The 24,696-nt window shown below is 40.2% G+C and overlaps 1 protein-coding gene across 1 annotated transcript in view; it reads left to right on the top strand.

Annotated features, from left to right (window-relative positions):
• PDGFD (platelet derived growth factor D) overlaps positions 1-24,696 on the top strand; it is a gene marked incomplete at both ends in the record, with an annotated part of 135,884 nt that overhangs the window by 66,994 nt on the left and 44,194 nt on the right. The window contains 2 exons of the mRNA XM_079546064.1: positions 12,331-12,535; positions 16,443-16,623. Of these exons, the coding sequence (XP_079402190.1) occupies positions 12,331-12,535; positions 16,443-16,623 (386 nt within the window). The remainder of the gene's footprint in view (positions 1-12,330; positions 12,536-16,442; positions 16,624-24,696) is intronic.

The following is a 24,696-nucleotide window of genomic DNA, read 5'->3' as shown; positions in this document are numbered from 1 at the left end:
ACCAGAGGGAATGGCTTCAAGCTACGGCAGGGGAGATTCAGGCTGGACATTAGGAAGTATTACTTTTCAGAAAGGATGGTCAGGCACTGGAATGGTGGAGTCATCAAGCCTGGGGGTGTTCAAGGAAAGGCTGGATGTTGTGTTGAGGGACATGGTTTAGTGGGAGCTATTGGGAATAGGTGAACGGTTGGACTGGATGATCTCTTAGGTCTTTTCCAACCTTGGTGATTCTATGATTCTATGATTCTATGATTCTCACTGTGCTGACATTCACTGTTTTGTCTCCATAAACACTCAGCAAGCATCGATGAATGTCAGTGGGTGCTGTTCTGCATGGAGGAGCTCCATTCTACACCCTCGCTCTATAGGTACTTCCATGTCAGATGCCGTTTTGTCAGACTGCCCCTCTGCTGCCATCTGTTGCTTGGCAACAAAATGGAACAGAATATTGATTGGAAAGTTCTACTTCCATACCAACATCCACCTCTGACATTTTGAGCCAACATAATGAAATAGGAGGCATTATTGTTGGAGCAGCCCTCGTAAAATATATCATATAATTAATGTATATACGCAACAAAGAGTTATTTTAACTTTTACTATTTTTATTAAAACAATAGAAAAGAACAAAAAAAACCCCAAAATTAGTGGGGTGTTTGACTTTGTTTGTTGTTTTTTGTTTTTTTTTAATCAAGTGCATCAGTCTGGTTCAGTGGCAGTGGATACAAATCTTAGTGAGTCCTCAAAGTATTTGCCAGAGATTTTTGACAAGGATTGTTCATAAGTCACGTACTGCCAAAAAGCAATGACATGAAGAAGGCATAATTGTGAAGCGAGGGATACTTTTCTCTGAAAAGAGAGGGTTTGTAAAAGTCCAGTGGAGAGACACGATCAGATTTTTGAATTCAGTGCCTGCTTGCAACTCTACATTCCTTTTGAAAACCTGCAAGTAATGTATTTGTATAGACTGAAAATGGAGTAGCAGACATAAGTTGATTGTTTGGCAATCTTGAATCCTTTTCTCAAATCCTTTTATCAAAATGGAAAGCACGGCTGCATATCTTCTGCTGTTCACAGGACTGTGTTCAGCCAACATATCAAAATGCATATAATTATTTGCCATAACTGCACTGCTCCCTCCCAGTGCCCTGGTTTCAGCCCACACAGCATTGATAGGTCAGCGCTGCTCGGATGTTGCTGAGCAATGGGGGCACGCTTGGGGCAGAGCTGCCGCCATGACGGCGCAGGGCAGGGGACGGCCGCATTGCGAGCTGTGCTGCCCTGCGTGCTGCAGGCTGCAGGTTGGACGTGTTTGATCTAGATCAAGAAAGGGTTAAAATTTTCTCTGTTGACAGACAGTTCTTAGATGGTTCCCATGAAAAAGACAGAGAAACTCCGCAGGAATGGCTGAAGCAGGTTGGAAGCTGAAACAGATAATAACAACAAAGAGATGTCTAGAATTCTTGACAGCAGATGGAGCCCAGAAAAAATTTTCCATATTTTCATATTTTTATATCTGTTCTTCCAAGCTGATTTTTTTGTTTGCTTTTCTTTCACGGATCATCATCATAGAATCGTCATAGAATGATCTGGGTTAAAAAGGACCTCAAAGATCATCTAGTTTCATCCCACCGGCCACAGGCAGGGTTGCCAGCCACTAAACCAGGCTGTCCAGAGCTGCATCCAGCCTGGGGGCCAAACACATGAATATTTTTTCCTCTTTGGTAAAGGTTCAACCTGGCAAGAGTGAAGTGGCTTGTAACTGTTATTTTCTTAGCTTTAAATACACTAAAGGAACATTCATTATGCCTCATTTTTTATCTGGAAACCTACTAGACTGTAGCTTTACACAGTATGGTATGGTAAATTTAGATTTTCTTTTCTTGGTGCAGTATTTGGTAATTTGGTAACCTCAAGGTTGCAGAGGTTAATAAAAAACCTGGCATCACAATGCATTCTGTTCTGGTTCTAAGGAGAGGTGGACTGATGTGGAATTTTTGTCTCACTGGACTGAATATGCAAAGCTAACTAGCTAAGTCACTTGTTTGGGCAGTCTGGAGAGTGTTAAGGTGAGCTTCTTTATCCAAAGCATTAGTGTGGATAAAAGTTTGCCTAGGAAATGATGCAGTATGTCCCTGTCTCCATTCAATAGCTACGATAATGAAGTGATACAGTTTTTATTGGACTTTCTCACCCATTTTATCTCAGTCACATAAGCCTCTTATCAGGCTTCTCTCTAGCCAAACAGCTGCTGAAGTCCATGTTAAGTAGTTAAAGCATTAAGAAGCACAGCTGTGTGCTTCTCCAGTGGACAGGACCTAAGTGTATGACGTCCAACAGGATGCGCAGTGTCAATAGTAGCAGAGCGGGGGTGAGACAGCAGGGATAAAGCATCCTCGGCCTCCCAGCCGGTGCATATGGAGAGCTGACCTTCCCACTATAGATCTGCTGCAGGAGAACCTGCAGGCTGCAAGCCCTGTTGGCTTAGCATTCTCTATGTGCAAGTGTCCCATGTGCTCCTGGGAACCTGCTCGGGTCATGCTTGGGTCAAGTATCAACGCTGGTGTAACCATTATTTGCTTCTCTGATTTTTGTTATGCAGTGTAGGTCAAGAGGAGAAAGGGGCAGCATCAAATGCCTCTCTTAAATCTTCTACCCCAACAACTAATGTCATTTATCCACAGAATTAGGCTTTCAGCATGCTAGGGGCAAATTGAGTGTGTTTGATTCACTGCTTTTCTCTGGAAGCTTTAGCGTGACTGGATGCTAATTTTTTCTTCTGGTTAATGGTATGTTGTCTCTTGTGTCTTCTGAGAGCTGGAGGAGTGAAATGCACTGCTTTGAGTTCCTGCTTTCGAGATCTGTAGACAAAGTTGGCTGAATTTATCATTGTAACTGCTCAATTCCTTTTCTGTCAAACGTTTCACTGAATCTTCAGTCAAAGTACAACTTTGAAGCTTGGTTTTACCTCAAATGTGATTACATTGGGGACTCCTGTTATCTGTTTAAAAGTGAATTCGTTTAAGGCCCATGAAAGTGAAGGATTATTTAATTACTTCTTGATTTGCCAACAGTATACTCAACTCTGCTCAGAACATAAAGATGTATATTGTCTATTCCCCATGGAGCCTTAGCAGAGTCTTGAATATGGTTTTCTCCACGCAGATTTCAATGTGTTTTCATCTGCTCATGCAATCTTCTGTCACTTTAGCTTCTAAGCAGCAAGCCTAAGAATAGATAAACTCATTACAGTAAATTTAGGAGCAGATGCAATAAAAGGTCCAAGTTCTGCTCTGATCACTTGTTTTTCAGCTGAAAATGTATTTATTGTTCCCTAATTTGCAAGAAAATTGAAAATAATCTACTGATTTTTATAAGAAAAATAATTTTATATGTGTGTTTTTCTAGTATTTTCTATAACTTCTAGCTAAAGAACAGAACTTGGTTTTCTAAAGACATTGCCCAGTGTGGACTGCACTGGATCCAGAAAGACATGCAACTATTTGTCCCATCACTGGTTTGCTGAATATTAATTGTGTATCTTTAGACTTTCTAGTTATTTCATCCTTTATCCTGTAAACAGTAAAACTTTCAGAGGAGTTCTCTCTCATGTTGTTTCTGTGGCATAAGAAGTGTTAATCAGAATCTCCACAAAATCAGCAGTGAAGTCGTTAGGCTCACATATAGGCAAAGAGCAAACCCAACAAGACATCTACAGTCAAACAGAGAACTGCAGCGTTCCTTTCAGTATCTAGAAGGGGAGCTATAAGAAAGACTGGGACAGACTCTTTAGCAGAGTCTGCTGTGATAGGATAAGGGGAAATTATTTCAAACTAAAGGAGATTTGGATTGGATATAGGGAAGTAGTCTTTTGCAGTAAGAGTGGATATAAGGAAGTAGTCTGTTGCAGTAAGAGTGGTGAGGCACTGAAGCAGATTGTCCAGAGAGGTGATGGATCCCTGACCCGCAAGACATTCAAGTCAGGCTGGACCAGGACAAGCTGTAGGTGTGCTGTGAAGCGCAACAGTGGAGAAGTGAGTTCCAAAGGACCTTTAAAGTTCATCTAGTCCAAGTCCCCTACAAGGTCCCTTTACTAAATTCCACAACAGGAGATAAAAATGATATGATTCTCATGACTTGCCATCCTCACCCCAGTTCAGAGTTGAGACTAGCCAGCTTAACGTCCACGAAGCCCTGTACCCCTAGAGTTGAGCCGGAATGGTGGCTTAACTCCACAGCTTTTCAGCAATTCTTTTTTGGTCAAATTCCTCCACACAGTCTAGAAAGAATGTTTTGAATCACTTGTTCTTGGTAACCAGCCAAACAGATGCATTTCCAGAAAGTAGTTGGGAATCTGGGATATGTAAATGGAAGTCTTAACAGCCAGCTCCATTTCTGATTTTGGTTGCAGCTTATAGGGATTTGAATGTGGCTGCGCCAACATTAAGAGATTGTTGCTGCATGTGGCATGGCAGCACCTGAGCTTGTGGGCTGTGCTGATGCTCACCAGCATCACCTTCGCAGCCATCAGTCCCTAATCACCAACAGTGAGTGATTTCTTCAAACAGGTATTTCCATTACACATCGCAATTTTTGGTACAGGATTAAGGAAACCTCTAGACAATCTGTTGGTGCAAGGCTATAGCAGTGAAAGAACACAGCCAAGAATTTCATGAATGTGCCTGGAAACCTTGTTAAATTACACTTTCTGTTCACATTACAGCTCTGCAGCATTCTGATGCTAAACTGTCAGAGAAAAACTAAAGCACTTACAGGAAAGTAAGTGCCCTGCACTGAAAGTACTCAGAACATAAGACTTAAATTGCTTTCCATACTGGGGAAATGCTTCTCAGCACTTGGAGTTTATCTTAATGATAGAAAGTCTTTGCCAGGGTCCTGCTGTGACCTATCTCCATGCTGGAAAAAGACCCGAATGCCCCAGTGCTGTGCTTTCCATCCTAAGAAAACTCAGGCATGTGAGCTGAAAGGGAGTGCTGGCATACGCTGGGATAAACTGCCAGAAATGCAGGACAGGGTGCCTTGGAGATAGAAATTTGAAAAGTTGCTGGCTCTTTCTTTGTGGCTGAGGCTTGGTTCTGGTCCCTGCTCCAAGAACTGTTTGTGCATTTTACTTCTAACCATTTCTTGGAAAATGGACATCTTATCTTGGAAGCATCCTCCAGAACCCATCCATCCCTTGGGAGGAGACAGATGTGTGCTCAATTTTTTCAAGTAAATAGAAGAAATGCAACAAAGGCTCCCATTTCCCTGCTAAGCTACTATTAAAAAAAGGAAGAAAAAAATAAAATAAAATAAAAAAATAAAAAGAAAGGAATACACACAATCGTATTTTAGTGGAATGAGGGCCTCCAGGACTATCAGAGCACAGCTATGTTCTTGAAGTCCCAAAGCAAAATACAGAGGTAAAACATAACTCTATCCTTAGCATTTACCAATGGACAGCTTCACAACGAACAAACAACTTAGAATCATAGAATGGTTTGGTTGGAAGGATACCTAGTGGTAATTATTCCTCTGTAGACTGGCTGATCCTGTTCTCCCAGTCTGTCACTGGACATAGTGCTCCAGGTCTTATTTCAGGTACCAGGTCAGACAAAGGGCACCGAGCTTGTGAGGATTTAAATGTGATTAGTTGATATACCAACCCTAAGAAACTAAAAGTAGGACCGTGACAAAATCAGGACGCAGAAATGATGTCTGCCTGAACCCTATTGTCAGACTTCCCTCTTTAAGAAGAAACATTTCACTCCCTACCAGAGATTTTGGATCTTGTGTTTCAGTGATGACATAGAGGGTAAAGAAACTCGCATTGCAAGAGAAGATTGCCTCGATTTGTCTTTTGAACCAGCCTCTTCTTTACTGCGTAATGTTTTAACATACGACCTTCCACTCAGTAATGACTTGTCTATTTGCTACAATATATTTAACATGAGAAACTTCTCCCTCTTTGACCAGATTTTCTGTTTCCTTTTATCTGTATTTTTCTTTAAGTTAGTTTGACATCTTGTTGAGCCTGAATTAGTTTCTAAAACAGTATTGTAAGAAAAATCCTCTGTTAATACTTGAGTCACACCAGAATTCTGAAGAAAGTAGTCCTTGGTCATAAAAATAAGTAAAAATAAAAAAGGGATGTGTTTTCATTGAACCTGGAGGATATGATAGAAGTTTCCTACAAAGACGTTTTTACTTGAAACTACTGCATAAACAACAAGATTTGGAGTGCCTAAATCCGCATTCCCTAATTCCTGACTTAGCAAACCGATATGAACTGAAATCCAGTCTTGATATTCATGCTTAAAGGCAATTGTGTCTATAACTGACATCATCTTGTCTGAGGCACTGAACATCTGCTGTTCAGCATTAGAACAAGTTCGTTATGTACCGTCCTGTCATGGAAGTGTCAGCACTCACTGTAAACTTCTGCTTTAGTTACTGGGTTTCCCTTATGTCCTCTGCTGCACCAGGAGAGTTGAGTCCTTAATTTTTACCTCAAGCTTTCCCAAGCTTTCTCTCGATCATGTGGTAATTTGTGTTAGTCTTATTCCGCATATTTACAGCTCCACAGTCTTGAAAAAGACATTTTCCCTTTTCCTACTTACTAATAGAATTCCAAGAGAGAAATACAACCAGTTTGCTGTTGGTGTAAGAGTTCAGCAGGGAGGTGTATCGCAACGTTACAACCGATGAAAGAGCTGGCAGTTAACAATTTTTTTATATATTGGCCTAGCATATGTTATTTTTCTGTAGACACTTCTGCTTTAATATATGGCATTCAGCATGTTCTTTTGTGTAGAACAAATCTCTATCAAGAGGTCAAGTAAAGACAAGTAATACAATTCACCACAAAAAGCAAATGTCACAGAGGTTGATAACTCCATTAAAAAAAAACAGTGAGGATTTGCTTTTTCAGCGCTCAGTGCAGTTGGACTGAGCAAGTTGCCTGCCAGAGGTGACACAAAAGAGTTAGTCTTCATCTCTGAATACAAGGCCAACCTGCTCTTCATTTTGGGATTATTTCTTTGGTACTGCATTCATAATGCTGTTATGAAGGTGACCATTCAATGGTACAAATACTATTATTAAATTAGAATAAAATAGTGCTTATTATAGTGGGAAGCATCATAACACACTGTGAGTTACGTGTCTTGACTTCATTGCTAATTGCACACTTAGTACTCTCTTTACTGGTCTTTGCTGTCTAGTACTGTGCTATTCCAGTCTCATTGACAGCAACCCTTCTGTTCCACCACCCTACAGACACCTGTGCAGGCCCATTCTGCATTCCCCCAGGGATGGCTCTCTGTAGGAGCAGAAATGAGCTAGGTGCATGAAGCTTCTGTCTTAAAAGACGGAGATATCTAGGACAAGTGCTACCATGAAATGCTATTTTCCTCATTCCAAGAGGACTTCTAATGTTGTGTTCACCAGCTAAGATTCCTTTATTGTTTAAATATCATTTTTAACTAGGTAAATGACCTTACGGTTTTATATCTCCGCAGCAACCTGTGACCAGCTATGAAATACACTATTTTGACCATGAAGTCATTTTTTCTCTGATTTACACAGAACCTTATGGATAGCAAGTAAAGTTTCTCCTTATTGCAGGAAGATGGAGGAGTAAAAAAAAAGAAAAAAAGCCAATGAATATCTGAACAGTCTGCTATAAATACAGCTTGTTTGGCATGCTTGTCCCCAGGATGAACTGATTTGTGGCCTGAATTCAAAAATGTTTTACTGTTCTTTGCTTCTCACTCAGTAGATTCAGCTATTTAGATCAGGCTAATTTTCAACTGAAGGAACTGAAGAGCTATTATTCTCCCCGAAGGTTATCTCATGTATTTAAAAACTGGCGGCAAACCATTGACCGCTGTATTTGTTTCAAAGACTGCAGTGGTGGGGGAGGAAAGTTATATCTGGAAAACTCCCACATGCAAACTCCCAAGGTTCCTTCCTGAAATAAAACAAATAGTTTTACAAGTGGTGAAATGAACCTTCACATGGTTTCCAGCAACTTTCTTCTGAGCTGTGAGAGAGGATGAGAGGATGAGGTTATGTTCCGTGGGATTTAAGAGGGTATACTTCTCGTTGTAAAACATGTCACAGTGTGGTATACTTGCAGCCTCTACCAACATGTCAAGAGTTCATTGATGTGGGCCAACTTCTGTGAGTACAAGGGAAAGACAGAAGTAAACTTACATACAGAAAAACACCTTAGCAAGGGAAGTTAGAACTCCAGAAACATAAGAAAAGTGGAATTAAATATTCTATGTTACTGGTTAGGTCCTTAGACCAGGTTGTTCTCTGAATTCTTCTCTGAAGTAATTGACACCTACAGACCCTCGTTGCTCAGTGAATATCCAAGAACAGATGGCGGATTAGCTGTTAGCAAGCAGTACTTGCATTTCAAGTTTGCTTAGATTTTAACTGAAGGAGCTCATTGTGGAAGGATGATAATAAAAGCGAACTTCTTTCTGTAGCAGACATGTCCTGAGTGGGAGCAGGTTTAAGAGGGATGTGTTGATACATTGTGAAAACTTGATAGGAAATGCAGTTATCTACAGCAGACACTGTGGTTTCCAGGTCTTGCTATTCATGCAGCATGACATTAGGAGAGCATGCCCATGCTGAGGAGAAACCATAGGATGTGCTGGGTGCACACGCTGGGGAGGGTCTTCAGACAAGCCCAATTTCCTGCATACTGGGCTGAACATCACCCTGTATTTCACTGATCTCCATGCAAGGGCAGGGAGGCTAGCACTTCTGAAAGCACAGCTGCTCTTTTAACTTGGACATCTGGATTATCATACACACCAATAAGTTTAAAATTAAAATTTGGACAAGGAATAGGGGGAAGAAAACAGAGTTCAGAAAAGTGAAATATAAAATTGCTTTCCAGTCAGTTCAGCCTCAGCAGGGAATTGCTTCACTGTCTCCCTAGCTTCCTTCCCACTCATCTTTCTTATGAAATAGTCTCCTTTTCCCATGTGTAAAGATGTCTTTCTAGCTCCTGCCATCTAGAGTATGCCCCTGGTGTGCATTGCTTAAATGGCCTCTGTTTCTTTGGCTTATGACTTAACGCTTTCTTTTATTCATTGTGAAATGATTTTATATGCTTTTTAGTAAATGTGACAGGCAGTGTATCACCCGCTGTCATCTTTTATTTAGTCCCATAAAGCATTATGGAATACAGTTACTACGTGGCATTCAGGACACTGTATAATACTGCATTGTGTTGCATCACAGCATGGGACCGTTCAGTGCTTTGGAAGAGGGATTGCCTTTTCCTTTGCCTCCATATTTACCAAGTGTTGTTTTTTTTTGTCTTTTTTTTTTTTCTGACTTTGCCCATGGCCAGTATCTGCTTTCCGTTAGTTCCCCCAACTGTACCCGATGATGACAATACTTGCCTGCTTGGAATGGTCTTGTTATTTTAGTCATATGCCTCAGTTGCTACAAGAAATATACAGGTTGCTTACATCTCCTCAAGCTGTTTCCCAGATACTTGATTTTTGAGTGGCCAACCTTCAGAAACTGAGTTTGGGATGGCTGTGCTCCTGTGTATAATCTAAACCATTTAACCCTGCAAAATTGCACTGAAAATCCTATTAGAAAATAGTACTTCCAGCCCTGACTGCACCACTTCAGATTGTAATTTAGCATATGAGGACAGAAATAAGAAAGAATCAAACTATTTAAAGGCTCTTGAAGAGTCTGCTCCAGTGTCATGTGAGGAATTATAGAAACAGTATTTACGTCCTTTATTGCCTGCCAAAGTTTCTTTCAGTATGGAAAATCCATGTCTTCATACTGTGATGCTTTTGTTCAGAATCCTCTCCCCAGGCTTCCATCCAGCCTTTCCCTTATACTGAGTCAATCCGTAATTACTGCATTTACTCTGATAGAGATAAGTCAGTGTGCTTTGATTTTTTAACACGTACAGCTTTATTTCTCAGTTCACCTGTTCCTAACTAGGTACTGCAAAACACCCCATTCAGAGTTTAAGTTGAATAAAAAACTGCAGCAGAACATGTCTGCTCGGGGTACAAGAACAATGTTAGCATACTTTCTTTACTGATGTGCCGAGTAATGTGCACACGTTTTTTGTTTGAGGTGTATATAAGCACATTTGTGTGCTCATGTGAAGTCCCTTGCACCCTAATCTCAGCAGCTGACAGCTCCAGGGTAAAAACTTGTATTAGGTCTGACTGGAGAACCTTTCCATCAGAGGTGTGAACCGCACAGAACTGCAAGGTGAGGTGGGTGTTGGTAGTGGAAATTGCAGGAATATACTGCCCACAAAAGAAAAGCAAAGTTCAGGTATCGAAGGAATTCTGCCCTGTTTTGCTCTGACTTAGGGAATGGTTGCTTTGTTCAAAAGCGCAGAATATGATTTAATCAAAACTGTTTTCATTTTAATCCCTTTTCACGAGCATTTTTTATGCAGTTGTGCTAAATACTGTTGGGTGATTTTTCTGCGTGTTTTCAGAGTCCAGATGTTCTCAGCATTTCAGAAGAAACTAAATTGGGTTGGCTGGACATTTTGTTTCATCCCAAATTTAGGGAGCTAAAAACAGAGAGGGTTTTGCTGTTGTTGTTTTCCCCAAGAAAAATACATAAATAAAATAAAAGGCAAACTTGAGTGTAGATGTTCCTGGCAAAAACTGCAACAAAACCCATTTGTGGGTGGTATTTATCTCCACTGCATTTCCACTTTTCCACTGCAAAATTACTTGGCCAAAACAGAGCAAAACAGAACAGAACAAGACTTGCTAGTTCTGTGCTCTGTGAGCTATGAAGTCAAGGCCGTATTTCCTTGGAAAGGGTATCTTAGGATTTGAGAGCATTTAATCTTGAATGAAAGCATTTTAAAAATAGATGTCACAAACAGATCTGTGGAGATTTTTACAGGAAACTCAGACTTTTATCTTCCAAGTTGAGGGTTGTTTGAAAGCTGGAATTATTACCCTGTCGGAAGGGTACAGTGAACTGTTCACACATGTCCACTCTGCTTACAGCTTTGTGTGGGGAGATATTTACAGCCAGGAACCAGCAAAAAGCAACCTGAAAAGTAATTTCACTTACCATGAAGTTTGCAGCTTTTCTCTGGGTTCTTGTTTGCCAAAGGTACTTAAGAAACATTTATTATCTTTAAAGAGGTTTAGAAATGTGGATGTTCAGTTTAAGGTCGGGACACAAGGCTGTAGATGTTCATATACAAGACAGTGTTCATGTTTCTACTAGTTAGCTGAAATTTGTTCCATGTGGTTGACTGAGTCAGGACCTGCCAGAGTGAAAGTCCCACTGGCTGTGCTGTGAGGGAGCCCAGCTCAAGATCTCCACTCATGGTAAGGGATGTGTAGATAACTATTTCACACATGGAGGCTCAGTTTCAAATATCTTGACTGGAAATTGTGCGTTGCCTAGAAACGATCTGACCTTTGAAATTTCACCACACTGAAATTGACAATGCACACAAGTCCAGCTGTTTGTCAATTGCCAGTGCTGGGAGCCCAGTCCTACTACTGATCACGGCTGGGTGGTGCAAGTGCATGGTGTAGTTGAGAGACGCTGTGACCTGGAGGTGAAACTTGGTGCAGTTCCTGCTATCCTTGGAGCAAGGGATTTACAGCAGCCGAGGCTTTACGTAAACTTTAGGAACAATTGAGTACTTGCTCAAGCAAAAGTTTTGGAATTGTAATTAAGTAATGGCTTGGCTATTAGTCTAGAAGTTACTCAAGAATACGGTTGGTGGGAGAGATTCTGATTTCAGTTTTGTTGGTGTAAGCATGGAGTTGCTGTTTGTGCTGATGTTTGTGGGTGGAAATACTTAAGTCTGGTAAACAAATTAGAATCCCTCTTTTGTTGTTTTTGTTGGTTTACTCAGAGAGCATCTCTCCCCCACAGCACCAGATTTGGGAAACAGCGGCGTTTACCTTTTTAACTGATTCTGCCTCACTTGGTTGTTCTCATGTTTGCAATGTCTATTAAAGTTTTAAATTCTGTTTTAAAATCCAAATGGTGGGACGTGAGTTATGAAATCAGTATTGTTGTAAAAGTGATTATATACTTATAAAATAAAGAATGTATACAGTTGAGAACTGTTCTTATTGTTTAATGGGGGTTGAATTAAGGGACTACACAATGTAATTCCATTTAATAATGAATGCTCTTAGATTTGACTTTAAAAAGTCTTAAGAAGTCTTAGAAATTAAATGCAAATAATTTGTGCTGTCTTATAAACTGTTGTGTTTTTTGCCTTCCTGTAACTGGAACAACACACTAATTTCTACAAGTTGTGACTACTAACAGAGAGCAATCACCTCACAGACTTGTACCGAAAAGAAGAGACCATCAGTGTGGCAGGGAATGGCTGCATCCACAGTCCTCGCTTCCCGAGCAGTTACCCCAGGAACCTCCTGCTGACGTGGCGGCTGCACTCCCCGGAGAGCACCAGGATCCAGCTGGCTTTTGATCATCAGTTTGGACTGGAGGAGCCTGAAAATGAGATCTGCAGGTGAGTGGCAAGCCCTCTGATGTGGAAGTTGGCAAAGGGCTCCTTTGGACGACCTAGGTTAATGGCATGACCATTGCCTTGAGATTGCAAACGAAAACCTGCACAACCCTGACTTGATCTGTGATGACCCTGTTTCAAGGGTCATGCTTCCAGGAGCCTCTTCCAACCTGTGTTTGAGTTTATCATAAACTGAGCTATCCTAGAGTTGAAGCAGTTTGTGCAAGGTTTTGGTTCTTCTATAACATTCTATACACAAGACATTTACATGCTCAAATCCAGCTGCCATACAGCTCAGGTACTATATTAATAGGTGTTTGTCCTTTGTCACCTCTGTGATGTTTCATCCAGACAGAAACATCTTTTTCAGTAGGTTTATTTGTAGGTATTATGGTGTGAGGGGCAGATAAAAATGCACTGAAAAATATGGCGATTTTCTTCACAATGTTGTTAATATTTAATGTTATTCTTCACTGGCATATTTTCTTTTAAAACTTTAAAATATAGGTCTGCAAACATCAGTATATTCTGCATACAAATATATCTAATAGATGATACTCTACTATATCAGTTCTTTCTATTTCCTCTTCTAAGCCAAAGTGGCCATAAGCTCACTTGATCTGACTGATTAACCCAGGTGGATAAACTGCTCTGTGATAGCAGAGCTCAGAGCTGAATCTTGCCAGTGTTCACTAAAACACTATAAATAACATACTGTTTTAATTTTTTAGTTTCTATTTCCTTTATTCAGCTATCTGATCTGTCAGAAGGCTTAAGATTGCCATGCACTCCAAAAAACAGATTGCTGTGATGCTGCTTACATCAAAAGCTCAAGTCTCAGCTTCTAGCTCTCTGCCTGATCATGCCATCATTTTCACCTTATCTATGTGGAGAACTCAGTTGTTAGGATTTCTGTACAGCCAGCCCCTTCTTATCTTATCTTCTTTGGCAATTAATTTGCATGTATAGGGCTTGGTACCTCTGTAGGGTTTTACTGGGTGTTTTTTTTTCTGTGTGTTTTTGCTTTGTTAATTTTGTGCATTACCAGTAGAGAAAATCATTTCTGCAGGTTTGCTTTCCATTTAGCAATAAAGGAATGCAGACTGAAACTGGCTCTCTTCCCCTTGCACGTTTATTGTCTTGGCAGCTTCTGCTCTGCTCTGGTATTGCTGGTCTGAGATCAGCAGCAAAGTAATGAGTTACCTCCTAGTACCACAAATGCTTTCCCAGATTGAGAGTCTGATGCATACAGAAGTGGCCTGTTAATATTTACATAGTGAATAAACTGTGGCTGACCTTAAATCATTGCATCTTTGAAACAGAGGGCTAATTTACTATGAAGAAAGATGAAGTATTTTCTTTCAAGAGCCATTAAAGGTGGTGGCACAATGAGGGGAAGTAAAGCCATTATCGGTGTTCTGGATTTTGACCTTTTTGGAAGACAGTCCAGCTGCTTTTCCCAGAGCAGCTAATTTAAGATGCAGAGAAAAGCAAAGATCTCCTATAATCCATATGTCTATAGAAGCTTGAGAAATACCACGTTCTTTTCAGAAATAGAGCTTTCCCTGGAGTTACTGGAAAACTTTTATTTGCTTCCAAAGCAAGGAATTTCCCAGGGAGAGAGCTTCTGATGGCTCCATGCCTGTTTTTACTGTGTGCATAGTTAAATTTTTTTGTTAATGCTTGAAAACCAAGTGCTTTCTTCTGCTTTAATACCTGACAATCTCTCCTGTGCTGCTGTAGAGAGACAGCATGGCATGTTTTTAATCGAATACTGAGACACAAGCATTTGCTTAATGCTGTGCATATTGGACAGGTAATTCAGGGGCTCTGCTTCCTTTTGTATTTGCTTTTGACTTTGTTCCTAGTGTTTTCTTTTCATTTTTCATTAATGCTAATTATTGTAATTTGCATACTATTAGGCTGAGCTGATTGAAATTCATTCAGGCTGCGGAGTGAAAAGGTACATTTTTGCAGAGCTGTTGCAGCAGGAGGGGAAATATTGAAGGCTTTGCAGATTTTTCTGGAAGTGCTTTTAGATTTCTGCAGGCACTTGATAAGAGATGATCCTGAAAAGCAATTAAGTTCACTAGCTTCTGAAGCTCTGGATAGAAGCATAGAAACAATTGAGATTGCACCTACTTCCATGTTTTTTGCAGCAAAGCTTCTGCTGTTGAAAACAGAAGTGCTTTCTCAGAACTGCATGGATTTGCCCCACGTTTTTCTAGCAGTTCACGGAATCATAGAATCATTAAGGTTGGAACAGACCTCTAAGATCATCTCGTCTGACCATCCACCTACCACCAATGTTGTCCATTAACCCGTGTCCTTCAGAGTCACATCTGCATGTTTTGTGAAGACCTCTGGGAACAGTTTACATGTGTGGTGAAGGAGCTGTGCTGGCCTGCCATGTCCATGCCCACCGGAGAGCGGGCCCTGCTCAACAACAGTGGAGAGAACCAGAGACCACTTTACTTCTGTCTGGAACATAACTTTCTAATGTCATAAAAAACATTTGTTTCAGCAGGGTTTGGGCAGATGTAGTTGTTCAGTTACAGCAAATCTGTTATTTTCTGTTCTATGTAATTTGGGGGTTGTGGATGTAAAAGCAGCAGGGCTGATATTCTCAAATTGCAGTGTACTTAGATTTTTTCACATGGGTTCTCAGCAGAAAAAGGAAAGCAAGGCTCCTATGACAGAGCTGTTCATCTCCTGTGATCTGGGACAGAGGAGCGCCTAGTCCTCAGGCCCAAGGCATGGGGAGCTCTTCATCAGCATGCTTCATGTAAGAGTTATTTAACAGTCTTAAACTCCCTCTTTGGAAGGAGCACGTGGTCTGGCAATAAAAGCCTTTCCTGAGTGGAGACCTCCAATGTTCTAATGCTTAGCATTGCTGTGGGGATGGCAGCTCTCCCCGTATCTCCTTGCCTGTACTCAGCCTGCCCACCTTGTCATCACCTCTCCCCTGCTGGCTGCAATGTGTGGAGCCTTACTTCTAGTTCCACAGATATCCAAGGACTGCTTTTTTCATAGATGTAATTAAATCAGGACTCTATTTTCTGGCTTGTTTTTTTTACCTCCAGTTCAATAAATGAACTCAGTAGATGACCCAAGCCCACAAACAAGCAGGCTGTGGTATCATATGTCACTGCTGTGCCCTCCCATCCCTGGGGTTTGGTGCTTCCTGCTCCTGTCAAAGCCAAGTTTAGGCTCAGAACAACCAGGGATGTACCTGGCCAAGGTGTGACCTTGTGCAGGCAAGAGATGATGCTTCTTCTGGTGACAGCACTCAGGAAAACAGCAGAGTAGTCCCCATTTTCTGCCGTAAAGCCTGATATGTCATTCCAAATGATACAACAGGGAGCATCTTACCACCTACAAAGAAGATCCTAACAATCACCTTTCATCAGCATGACCTGTTCCCTGTTTGCCTGGCATCTCCTGACTCTGCCCCAGCACAGCAGACGAGCTAGCGGATGCTGCTGCAGGGAGTTCAGGACCACCAGCAAGTGCACAAGTGCTTGCAGCTGCTTTGCTTGGGCAGCCTACTTCAAATAATATCTTATCAGATCTCTAAATTATTTATCCACCACATGAAGTGCAATCGGTGTGTTTACTGTGTACCAAGCACGTCTAAGTGCCTCACATCGCTAATAGAACATGGCTGAAAATACTGCCTGTCATGCTCCAGCAGTACCAGAAGTAGCCATCTGGGCACTCAAGCAGTTGCTTGCAGCTTAGTATATTATGAGCTAAGCGAGCGTGTCTACCATGTGTAACATTTAGCCTGGTGTTTTGTAGCAGAGAACAGGGGCCAGTTGTCAGTTCATCTTCAGCTTTGCCCCTGTCTGTTTGCAGCCACCAACTGAACCAGAGTCAGGAAAAATTAATTCTTCACATTGGTTCTCAGGTATGACTTTGTGGAAGTGGAAGATTTATCAGAGACCAGCACAGTCATACGAGGACGGTGGTGTGGGCACAAGGAAGTACCTCCAAGAATAACATCAAGAACAAATCAGATAAAGATAACCTTCAAATCCGATGACTATTTTGTGGCTAAACCAGGATTCAAGATTTGTTACTCCCTCGTGGTAAGTCACCTCTCCGTGTAATAGATGAAAGGCAGATTGTAGTGTAAGAGTGTCAGAGCTTGAAGACTGAGTGGTGTAGCTAACTGCATTAGATCAAACACTGATTGACTAGAAGTATTTTCATTCCAGTGACTACATTAATGCATCTCAAAGTAGTTTTGACATCCTGTCATAAAATATAAAATAAAGTCAAGTCCAGGCCAAGGTTTACCCTAATAATACGTTTCAGAAGCACTAACACTTTCTGCACTGAGGCTGCACTGCCAGTGCCTTGATGGATGCTGCAGAAAGAAATGGCTGCTCTAAAAATTCTTTTTTTATGTTCATTTGAGGCCAAATAAAAATAACTTCAGGGGTTATTGCTGTGATGTGGAGTTAGATACAGAGCAGTTTATTTTACATTTGATAAAACTCTAGATGCAAGACACAGGCTGCTAAGGCTCAGGCTGTATTTTTAACCATGTATAAACATGCACTACCAGTGTATCTTGTACAGTTTCAGTCAGTTGAAAAAAGTCATGTTTATTTAGTTTTTGCCTTTAGAGAGCAGGAATGTGTATTACCTTAAGTCATTTTTGATAGAAACGTGTATTCCTTGTATTGTCCTGATTAATATTATAATGCTTTTGGTACAGTGTAGCTCAAAAGAGGCAGATTTTGCAAACACTCAGGAAATGGTAAGCAGTAATTTATTATACTGTCATCATTATATTTTCATATCCTTTCCAATTCTTACTCTTCTTTATTCAGTCCACTGTTTTTAACACGAATAAGAAAGCTTAAAGTAGCAGTAATGTTCATGCTGTAACAGAAGAAATCCACTGTTTGAGTCATTTCACTTCAACCTCTCAGCTTTGCATGCATGTATGCCTATGTATGCTGAACAGCGTCCATAAACAGCGCATTGTTAAGGCATTGTAAAGCTGCAAAGATTGTGCTCCCTTGCATCCAAATCGGTAGGCTTCTAGTGGAGTAGGGCATTTGTAGCCAGATTTGTAGATCTAAATCCTGAGCTCTACTTTACTCTAATTTGAAGGTAATCTTCACAGACTAAAATTTAGGCAGAACCCTGGTATGAAAGACCACTGGGCATAAAAAAGAGACAGTGAAGCAGACTTTACCCTGCTTGTATTTCAGTACAGCAATCAAAACTGATGCATTTAGCAACCTTGATTCCATACCACGTATAGCTAGTCTGATAGCATTAAGCTTTCCAACAATGAATGTTATCGCTCAAAACACAGGATGCTGTGCACCGGAAAGCCCAAAAAAGCTACTCTAATTTCAAAACTATGAGTAAATAGAGAATTTTATACTCTAGCAAATCGATACACAAGAATACGATACAAGTGCACCCTCTGAATGAAGTTTGGTTTTTTTTCTTCTCAAAACAGAGCTGTCTGGGTGGTTAGCAACGTTTGTATGTCTCAGCAAGATGGGGGATGATATTTACCTAGCTGGCTTTCAGATTCTAAACTGTCCAACCTAAAACTGCAGAATTAATATTCAGCCCATTCCTCCCTTATCCGACAGTCCCCGCAGACTCTCCAAGCTCGGTTCACATAGATATGCTGAGCACTGCTGACCCCTGAAGGTTGAACTCATTGTGCATTTGTAGGCGGCAAAGAAGGGAGCATTAACGAAGCATGCAAAAACATATGGCATTTCGTATCAGACAAAATGAAAGATCTTTATGCTGCTTTTTTTCTATGCCTTGTAACTTCTCCTTGACAAAGCTATTTCTGGGAGCTTTCTTGGAAAAGTGTGCACAAGATATGTCCAAATCTTTACCTCCTTTTTTTTGTTTTGTTTTATTTGTTTGTTATGTGTGGAGTTTAGATCTACACGGCAGTTGTTTTATCTGTGTACCAGAATCCAACTGAAAATTAAAAAAAAAAAAAAAAGAACCAAGCAATTTGGAGTGTTCACTTGAGTTTACTGATCAGCTGCATCTTCTTGGTGCCAGAATGGTTGGATTCATATGTCCCACTATCCATGCAGCCAGACAGCACTGCAGCATTGCTTCCTGGCGTTCTCATTTATGCATCTTCAAGAAAGTCAGTTAAGTTCACTTCATTTGATGCAGATCAAGTTTTTACTTAGTTCAGCACTCTGCATGAGGCACAAATGATGTTCCACCAAGCTTAGCAAATACATCCTTCATTATCTTCACTTACTTGTGTTTCTGCATTAACTTCACATTTCAGTACCATTTAGAGAAACAAAAAGGGATTATTTTTTATAGGAGGCATAAATTACACTCATATCCATGAAGATCACATTTGCCCTTGTAAAACAAGGCATGCAACAGAAGCATCCCTTGTGAGATGAAGAGGCTCAGTCACTCAGGGTGCTGGGATTAGAATTCAAAATAGCTCTGGAAAATTGGACTGAAGAAATGCAAGCATGATCTTTAACAGGAGAAACTCCAAAGCCGTATAGATATATGGGAGTGATTAGATGCCCAAATATAAGATAAGGGGCAGTGGGCAAGGGAGCTCAACTGTGAAAAAACAAACAAACAAAAAAACCAACTGAGCATCTAAAAACAGCATTCAGCAGTTTTTGCTTGCTAAGGCTGGTTCCCTTGTGTTTTCCTCTTACACCACCTCTCTCCATGTCCTCTACCCATCTCTGCCTCTGCCCTCTCCTCTCTGGCTCTGAAGGAATGAGAATTCTGGAGGAGGAGTGGGGAGGATGGTTTCGGAGGGAAGGGGGGAGATCCAACATGCTGCTGGTGTTCTTTGAATCACAGAATATTCTGGGTTAGAGAGACTCACAAGTGTCATTGAGTCCAAATCTTCACTCCACACAGAACCACTCAAAATTCAAACCCTGAATAACTCTGAGAGAGTTATCCAAACAGTTCTTGACCTCTGGCAGCTCAGTTCCATGACCGCTGCCCTGGGAAGCCTGTTCCATGCCCACCGCCCTCTGATGAAGAAGCTTTTCCTAATGCCTAATCCACTCCTTCCCAATGAAGCCATTTGACTCCTTGGGGGTGGAAGCTACAGCATAGCAACTCGAGGAGCTCATTAGTGAGCTTCTTGTGTCCAACCACTTATCCCAAGTTTAATGAGTCAAGTGTCCTGCTATGGCAAGAAGACAGTCGTACTCTGTGATGGTCTGTGATGGTGCAGAAGTAGGTAAGTATGCACAGCTGGTGGCTCATGTCTAGGGATATTTTACATCCAAGGCCTCCTGCTGTATCTCTGTAGTTTGTTGGCATAACCTGAGTATCCACACGGAGAAATGTCTCCCTTGAACATCTTTAAAAACTGTCTTTTCCTTCAAGCTTCGCAGATTGAGAGCAAAAATGGTCTGGAGCAAACCCAGGATGGCTATTAGGCACGAGCCACGCTTAACTGCAAATTTGTTTGAAATTCCTTCCTGCTATTATCAGTTTAAGTGCTTATTTCTCAAACAAATAAATTTTACTCTTCTTCAGAGAGTTACCATAGAAACAGTAATTTATGATACACAAACCATTGAGATATACCCATCTTTTTTCTCACACTTTATATCATTTCTCACTCTATGGACATAGTGTTACACAGCAAACACTTTATGTGATACAGAAGAAAGTAAGTTATCTTTGGTTACTCATACAGCTGCTGAGGAGAAGGTTGGCATTGTCAGGAGAGAGGCTCCAGCATACTTCAGAGTAGATGTGAATTTTCCAAATCTTTACAGATGTAAAATTTTATTCTACCTTTGCTTTCAGAGCAGTTGCCTCAGCTGAGGGATCTTCTGTGTAGCTTAGCAAGTCGATATTCAGTAATCACTAAGAATGCAGTGTCAATTATTTTGAGATGTAGAAATTGAAATTAAATTACACATGGAAATAATCCTTGAGGTCACTGTGTACAATCCTATTTTTCCTTTTGAAATGAAATTCTTCCTACATCCTCTTTCTGAGAGGGAATGTTAACAAGGCTGGACCCTACATTTTACAAGTACATTAGCAGGGACATTTATTAAAATAATCTAGAAACTAATTCAGGAATGTGCTCCAACAATGAAAGTGAATGTTTTGAATTAAAATTCCCTGTCCTGCATCTAATTTCATTTTAATGAGACATCTAGAAGATGTTGAATTCCATTTGCTAATTAAAACAATAATTTTAAGTTTATTGGAAGAGGCACATATTATACATTTATCACAGTAAATTGTTATTACTTTGCTAATCCTTTCATTAGTCTTAAATTAAATCCATGTTTTGGAACTGTGACTGAAATCATTGTTGTAAACAAGAGCTCCAAGAAAGCTTGGAACATAGATATGTACAAAGATACATGGTAAAAAAGGTTTACATATACATCTTTTTACAGTTGTGTACAAACGTAAGTGCTTTTACCTTTCTTTTCTTTTTGGTATCATTTGTGACTAGGAGATATCATATGGTATCAATGACAACCTTTGCTTATTTGTGAATTGTAAACCAAAAATGATGTACGTATGGATGTAAAAACAGAAGCTTTCCTACTATATGTTTACATGTCAAAATGTGCATCAATGTGCTAGGTCCCAAATAATTTTGACCTGTTTAAAATGATGGCTTCTTGCATGAAAAACCCTTCAAAAAAATAATGGAATATGGTGAGCTTTAGGTTTTGATCTACTGCGGAATACTGGAAAAAAAACAACTTTGTGCCAAACATTCAGGATATAGTTCACTACTTGTGGTCAAAAAAAGAGCATTGGTCACAAAGTGGGTTAAAGCAGCACAGACAGCCTAATAAAATTTAATTACTTTCTCATGCAAAAAATGCTGACCGGTTCAAATACTACATTTAAATTATTTGGTACTTGGCTGTTAAGCTCACAAGAATACACCAAAAATTCAAAGCACAAACAGAAAATTAAAATGTACAGAATAAAAGCTGATCCTGGTACTCCTAGTCACGATCATTCTGTATTAAGTGAGAGGCTCCCTCTATTTCAGAATATTTTTTGCATAAATAATGCAACATTAGGATGCAGATTTTTAAATAAGTAATAAGCAGACTTCCTTGTAAGAGTTAATGTGATAGCAAGAAGATTCAGCCACCAGATTCATAAAGACCATAAAAGATGACTGATTCTTTATCACTGGCCCCAGGGCTGAATCCAACCCAAAAGCTGCATGAACACTGCTGTGATTTTGTTTTAGCTTGTCATTTCTTTCATAGAACAGACATTTCACGTCTGTCTCCAAGACAAAATATTCTGCCTGAAAAGCTAATATATCACATGTGACAACAGGCATGATAATGGTGCATGAGCACCTTCCCCAGTTTTAGATAATCCACAGAAGGAATCCCAGTAAATTTCTGTAGGTAGAAAAGAAAGGAAGAGGGTGGGGAGGGGGAATGTCTTGGTTAATGAAATTGGTGAACATGGGCTAGATCTCACAGTGAAGAAGCCAAAGCTCACACATGGGGAAGCTTTATCAGTTGTTCTGTTTTTCTTTCTCTGATTTAGGTTTTGTTTTCTTGTCCATGTTAGACATGAATATATATATATATAAATACAGTCCACATGCAAAACTCATAACAACTTATATGAGAAAACATATTTTCTTAAGTTCTTGCAAAAACCTATTTCTGTGCTTTTGCTCAAGGCATATCATCCTCAACAGCCAGAGGTACATCTTTCAGTAGATCGTAATTAATTCCTTTCTAATTAGATAAAACTTGCCCAAAATCTTTAACATTCTTTTCTTAACTTTACATAAACAAACTATCTAAGAGATTATCCATGCACATTGTTTTGACTTTGCAAGGTGCTACAGTGCTTTAAAAAGCGATGTAAAATAACATGGTAAAAAGAGAAATTTTGCCTCTGTGCATCTGGAGGCATCTCAGAGTACCGAGATATGAAGAGAAGCAATACGTTCCATTTATTAAATATTCTTGAGCATTTAACAAGTCTCAGTCTGCTGTTTAATTCATCTCACAGACCTAACTTGTCCCTCAGCAGGGTTTTATGAAGAAAGAAAGGTGGTGTGGTAAACAAGAGAAACTGTGTGGTAGGCAGGAACGCCTCTGTTCTCGTGATACTCAGAGGAGAACCAAAGATAGTGAAGAAAGAAGGAAAAGTGGAAGTGAAATAGCTCAGTGATAACGATGCTGAAATAACTGGGTTGAGAAGGCACATCTGGATGGGCAGTTTTACAGACAGCGTTATCTGCTCTAGAGACAACAAAAGTTCCTAATTAAAAGAATAAATTCAACATCACATCTAAGAAGCACGCACCTCGAAAGAGGGAAGTCTGTGAAGAGAAGGGCAGCAGTAATGCCAAAGGCAGTGGTTGGGGGAACCAAAGACCCAAACAAGTAAAGATTTCTAAAATTTGAAAGGATAAATAAAAAATCCAAAGGACAGAGACAGTGTGACAAGCAACATCAATCTGCATCATCAAGGATAAGTAAGAAATCCTCCATCTTTTCCAGGAAGATGTCCAAGTATCACTTGCTCTTTTACAGGGAGAATGGCAGATAAAGAAACTTTTATAACAAGGCGGTGAAGGAGAGATTTGTGTAAACCAGAGGACTTGTGTCAGGATCACTTGGAAGGAGAAAACCCCAAACAGCATGAAATAGGAAAGACCAAATCTATAACAGAAGGAAGGCAGGTGTGGATCAGGCAGAAAGCAGAGCAAAAGTAGGGCCATTTCAGTACATCAGCCTCTTGGCAAAACTTCTGGCTGTGAAGTTGAGGCTGGGTTTGGGGATGTATCAAAGGTGAAAAGAATCTGCCAGAAGCTTGGATGAGAGAAATGTAGTTACAGCCAGGGAAATACAGACCTTCTGGCAAGGGAGATACCAAAACCAGAAGAAGCAAAGCCCAGTAAGTACACAGAAGTTACTGGAATTTTTCAGACTTCAACTGATAAAACGTTTGTTTTAATCAGAAAGAAAAATAGACCTAGTTGTCCGTGTTTTCTCAGCTGCAGGCATGTGTGCCTGGCAGTTTTGTTGTTAGAACAGCATGGTGGAGAGTTGGCCATTTGTTCTCCTCCATCTCTGAACTGTCGACAGCTCAGTTAAAGTGTGGCTGCCTCACAGAACATTGTCATCGATCTGTCTTAACATAACAGCAATCCTGTCTGTGTTCAGTTCCTGCTGAAAATACTACATCTTTAATCAAATAGTGTTATGCATTGTGTGAGAATTCACCAAACTCATGGCAAGGGCCAAGGACAAGAAAATGTAGCACTTTACAACTTCAAAGGATTACACAAATACAAGCATGTTATTTCCAAATCCAGCATCCTGTCCCAAGTAATTGACTCTAACAAGACTTTAAAGACATTACTCCTTTACAGCAGCCTTAGATTTTGAAGTACTGCATTTCCTGCTGGCAGTACTTACCAGTCTTAAGAATGCCTTAGGAAGTCAGTGACCAAAGAGGAAATTCCTACTTTTCCAAGGTAAGTTGGAGATATAAAGATGAAAGCAGAAAAAGATCATCATGTCCAGTACAAAGAGGGTAGTATGTTAAACAACAAAAAAAAAAAACCCACAGTGTTTATTTTTGTGGTAGTTCTCAAAAGCCTAGGTAGCATCAAATTAATTTCTTGAAAAATACAGTGGAAGCAAATTGAAAGATGCAAATTTCAAGAAGCATGCAACCATGATGGTAGTGAGATGTAAACAACTGCATCGTGTGTAAGAATAGACAGTAAGGGCAGCAGGTATGCTGAAGCTGTGGAATGTGATTTTGCTAGGCTGCTTGGCCATGTTTGGGAAAATGTGAAGATTCATGGTGGGTTTTCTATCCCTTCAGCTTGCATGTCCATGCTGCTTCTCAGTTCACAGTCAGCTTATAGCCCTAGTAGCTGGATACATTAAAAAAAAAGAAAGAAAGAAAGCTAATCTTCCCCCAGTTTTTCAGATATCAAGCTATCCCTATTAAAATATGGAGGAATGGAATTCTAACAGACTTTCAGTGTCACAGAGTATTGGTAAGATCATAAGCAACCACTGACAATGAAAGAAATAATTCTATGATTCCTAACTGTATGTAATCCTTGTGAATGAGTGACAGTTAAAAATAAATGGACACAGGCTATTCAAGACATTTTTGCA

This window comes from Tetrao urogallus (genome assembly GCF_951394365.1).
Source record: "Tetrao urogallus genome assembly, chromosome: 1".
NCBI lineage: Eukaryota > Metazoa > Chordata > Aves > Galliformes > Phasianidae > Tetrao > Tetrao urogallus.
Note: the sequence above shows the minus strand (reverse complement) of the source record. Positions and strands in the feature narration are given on the sequence as shown.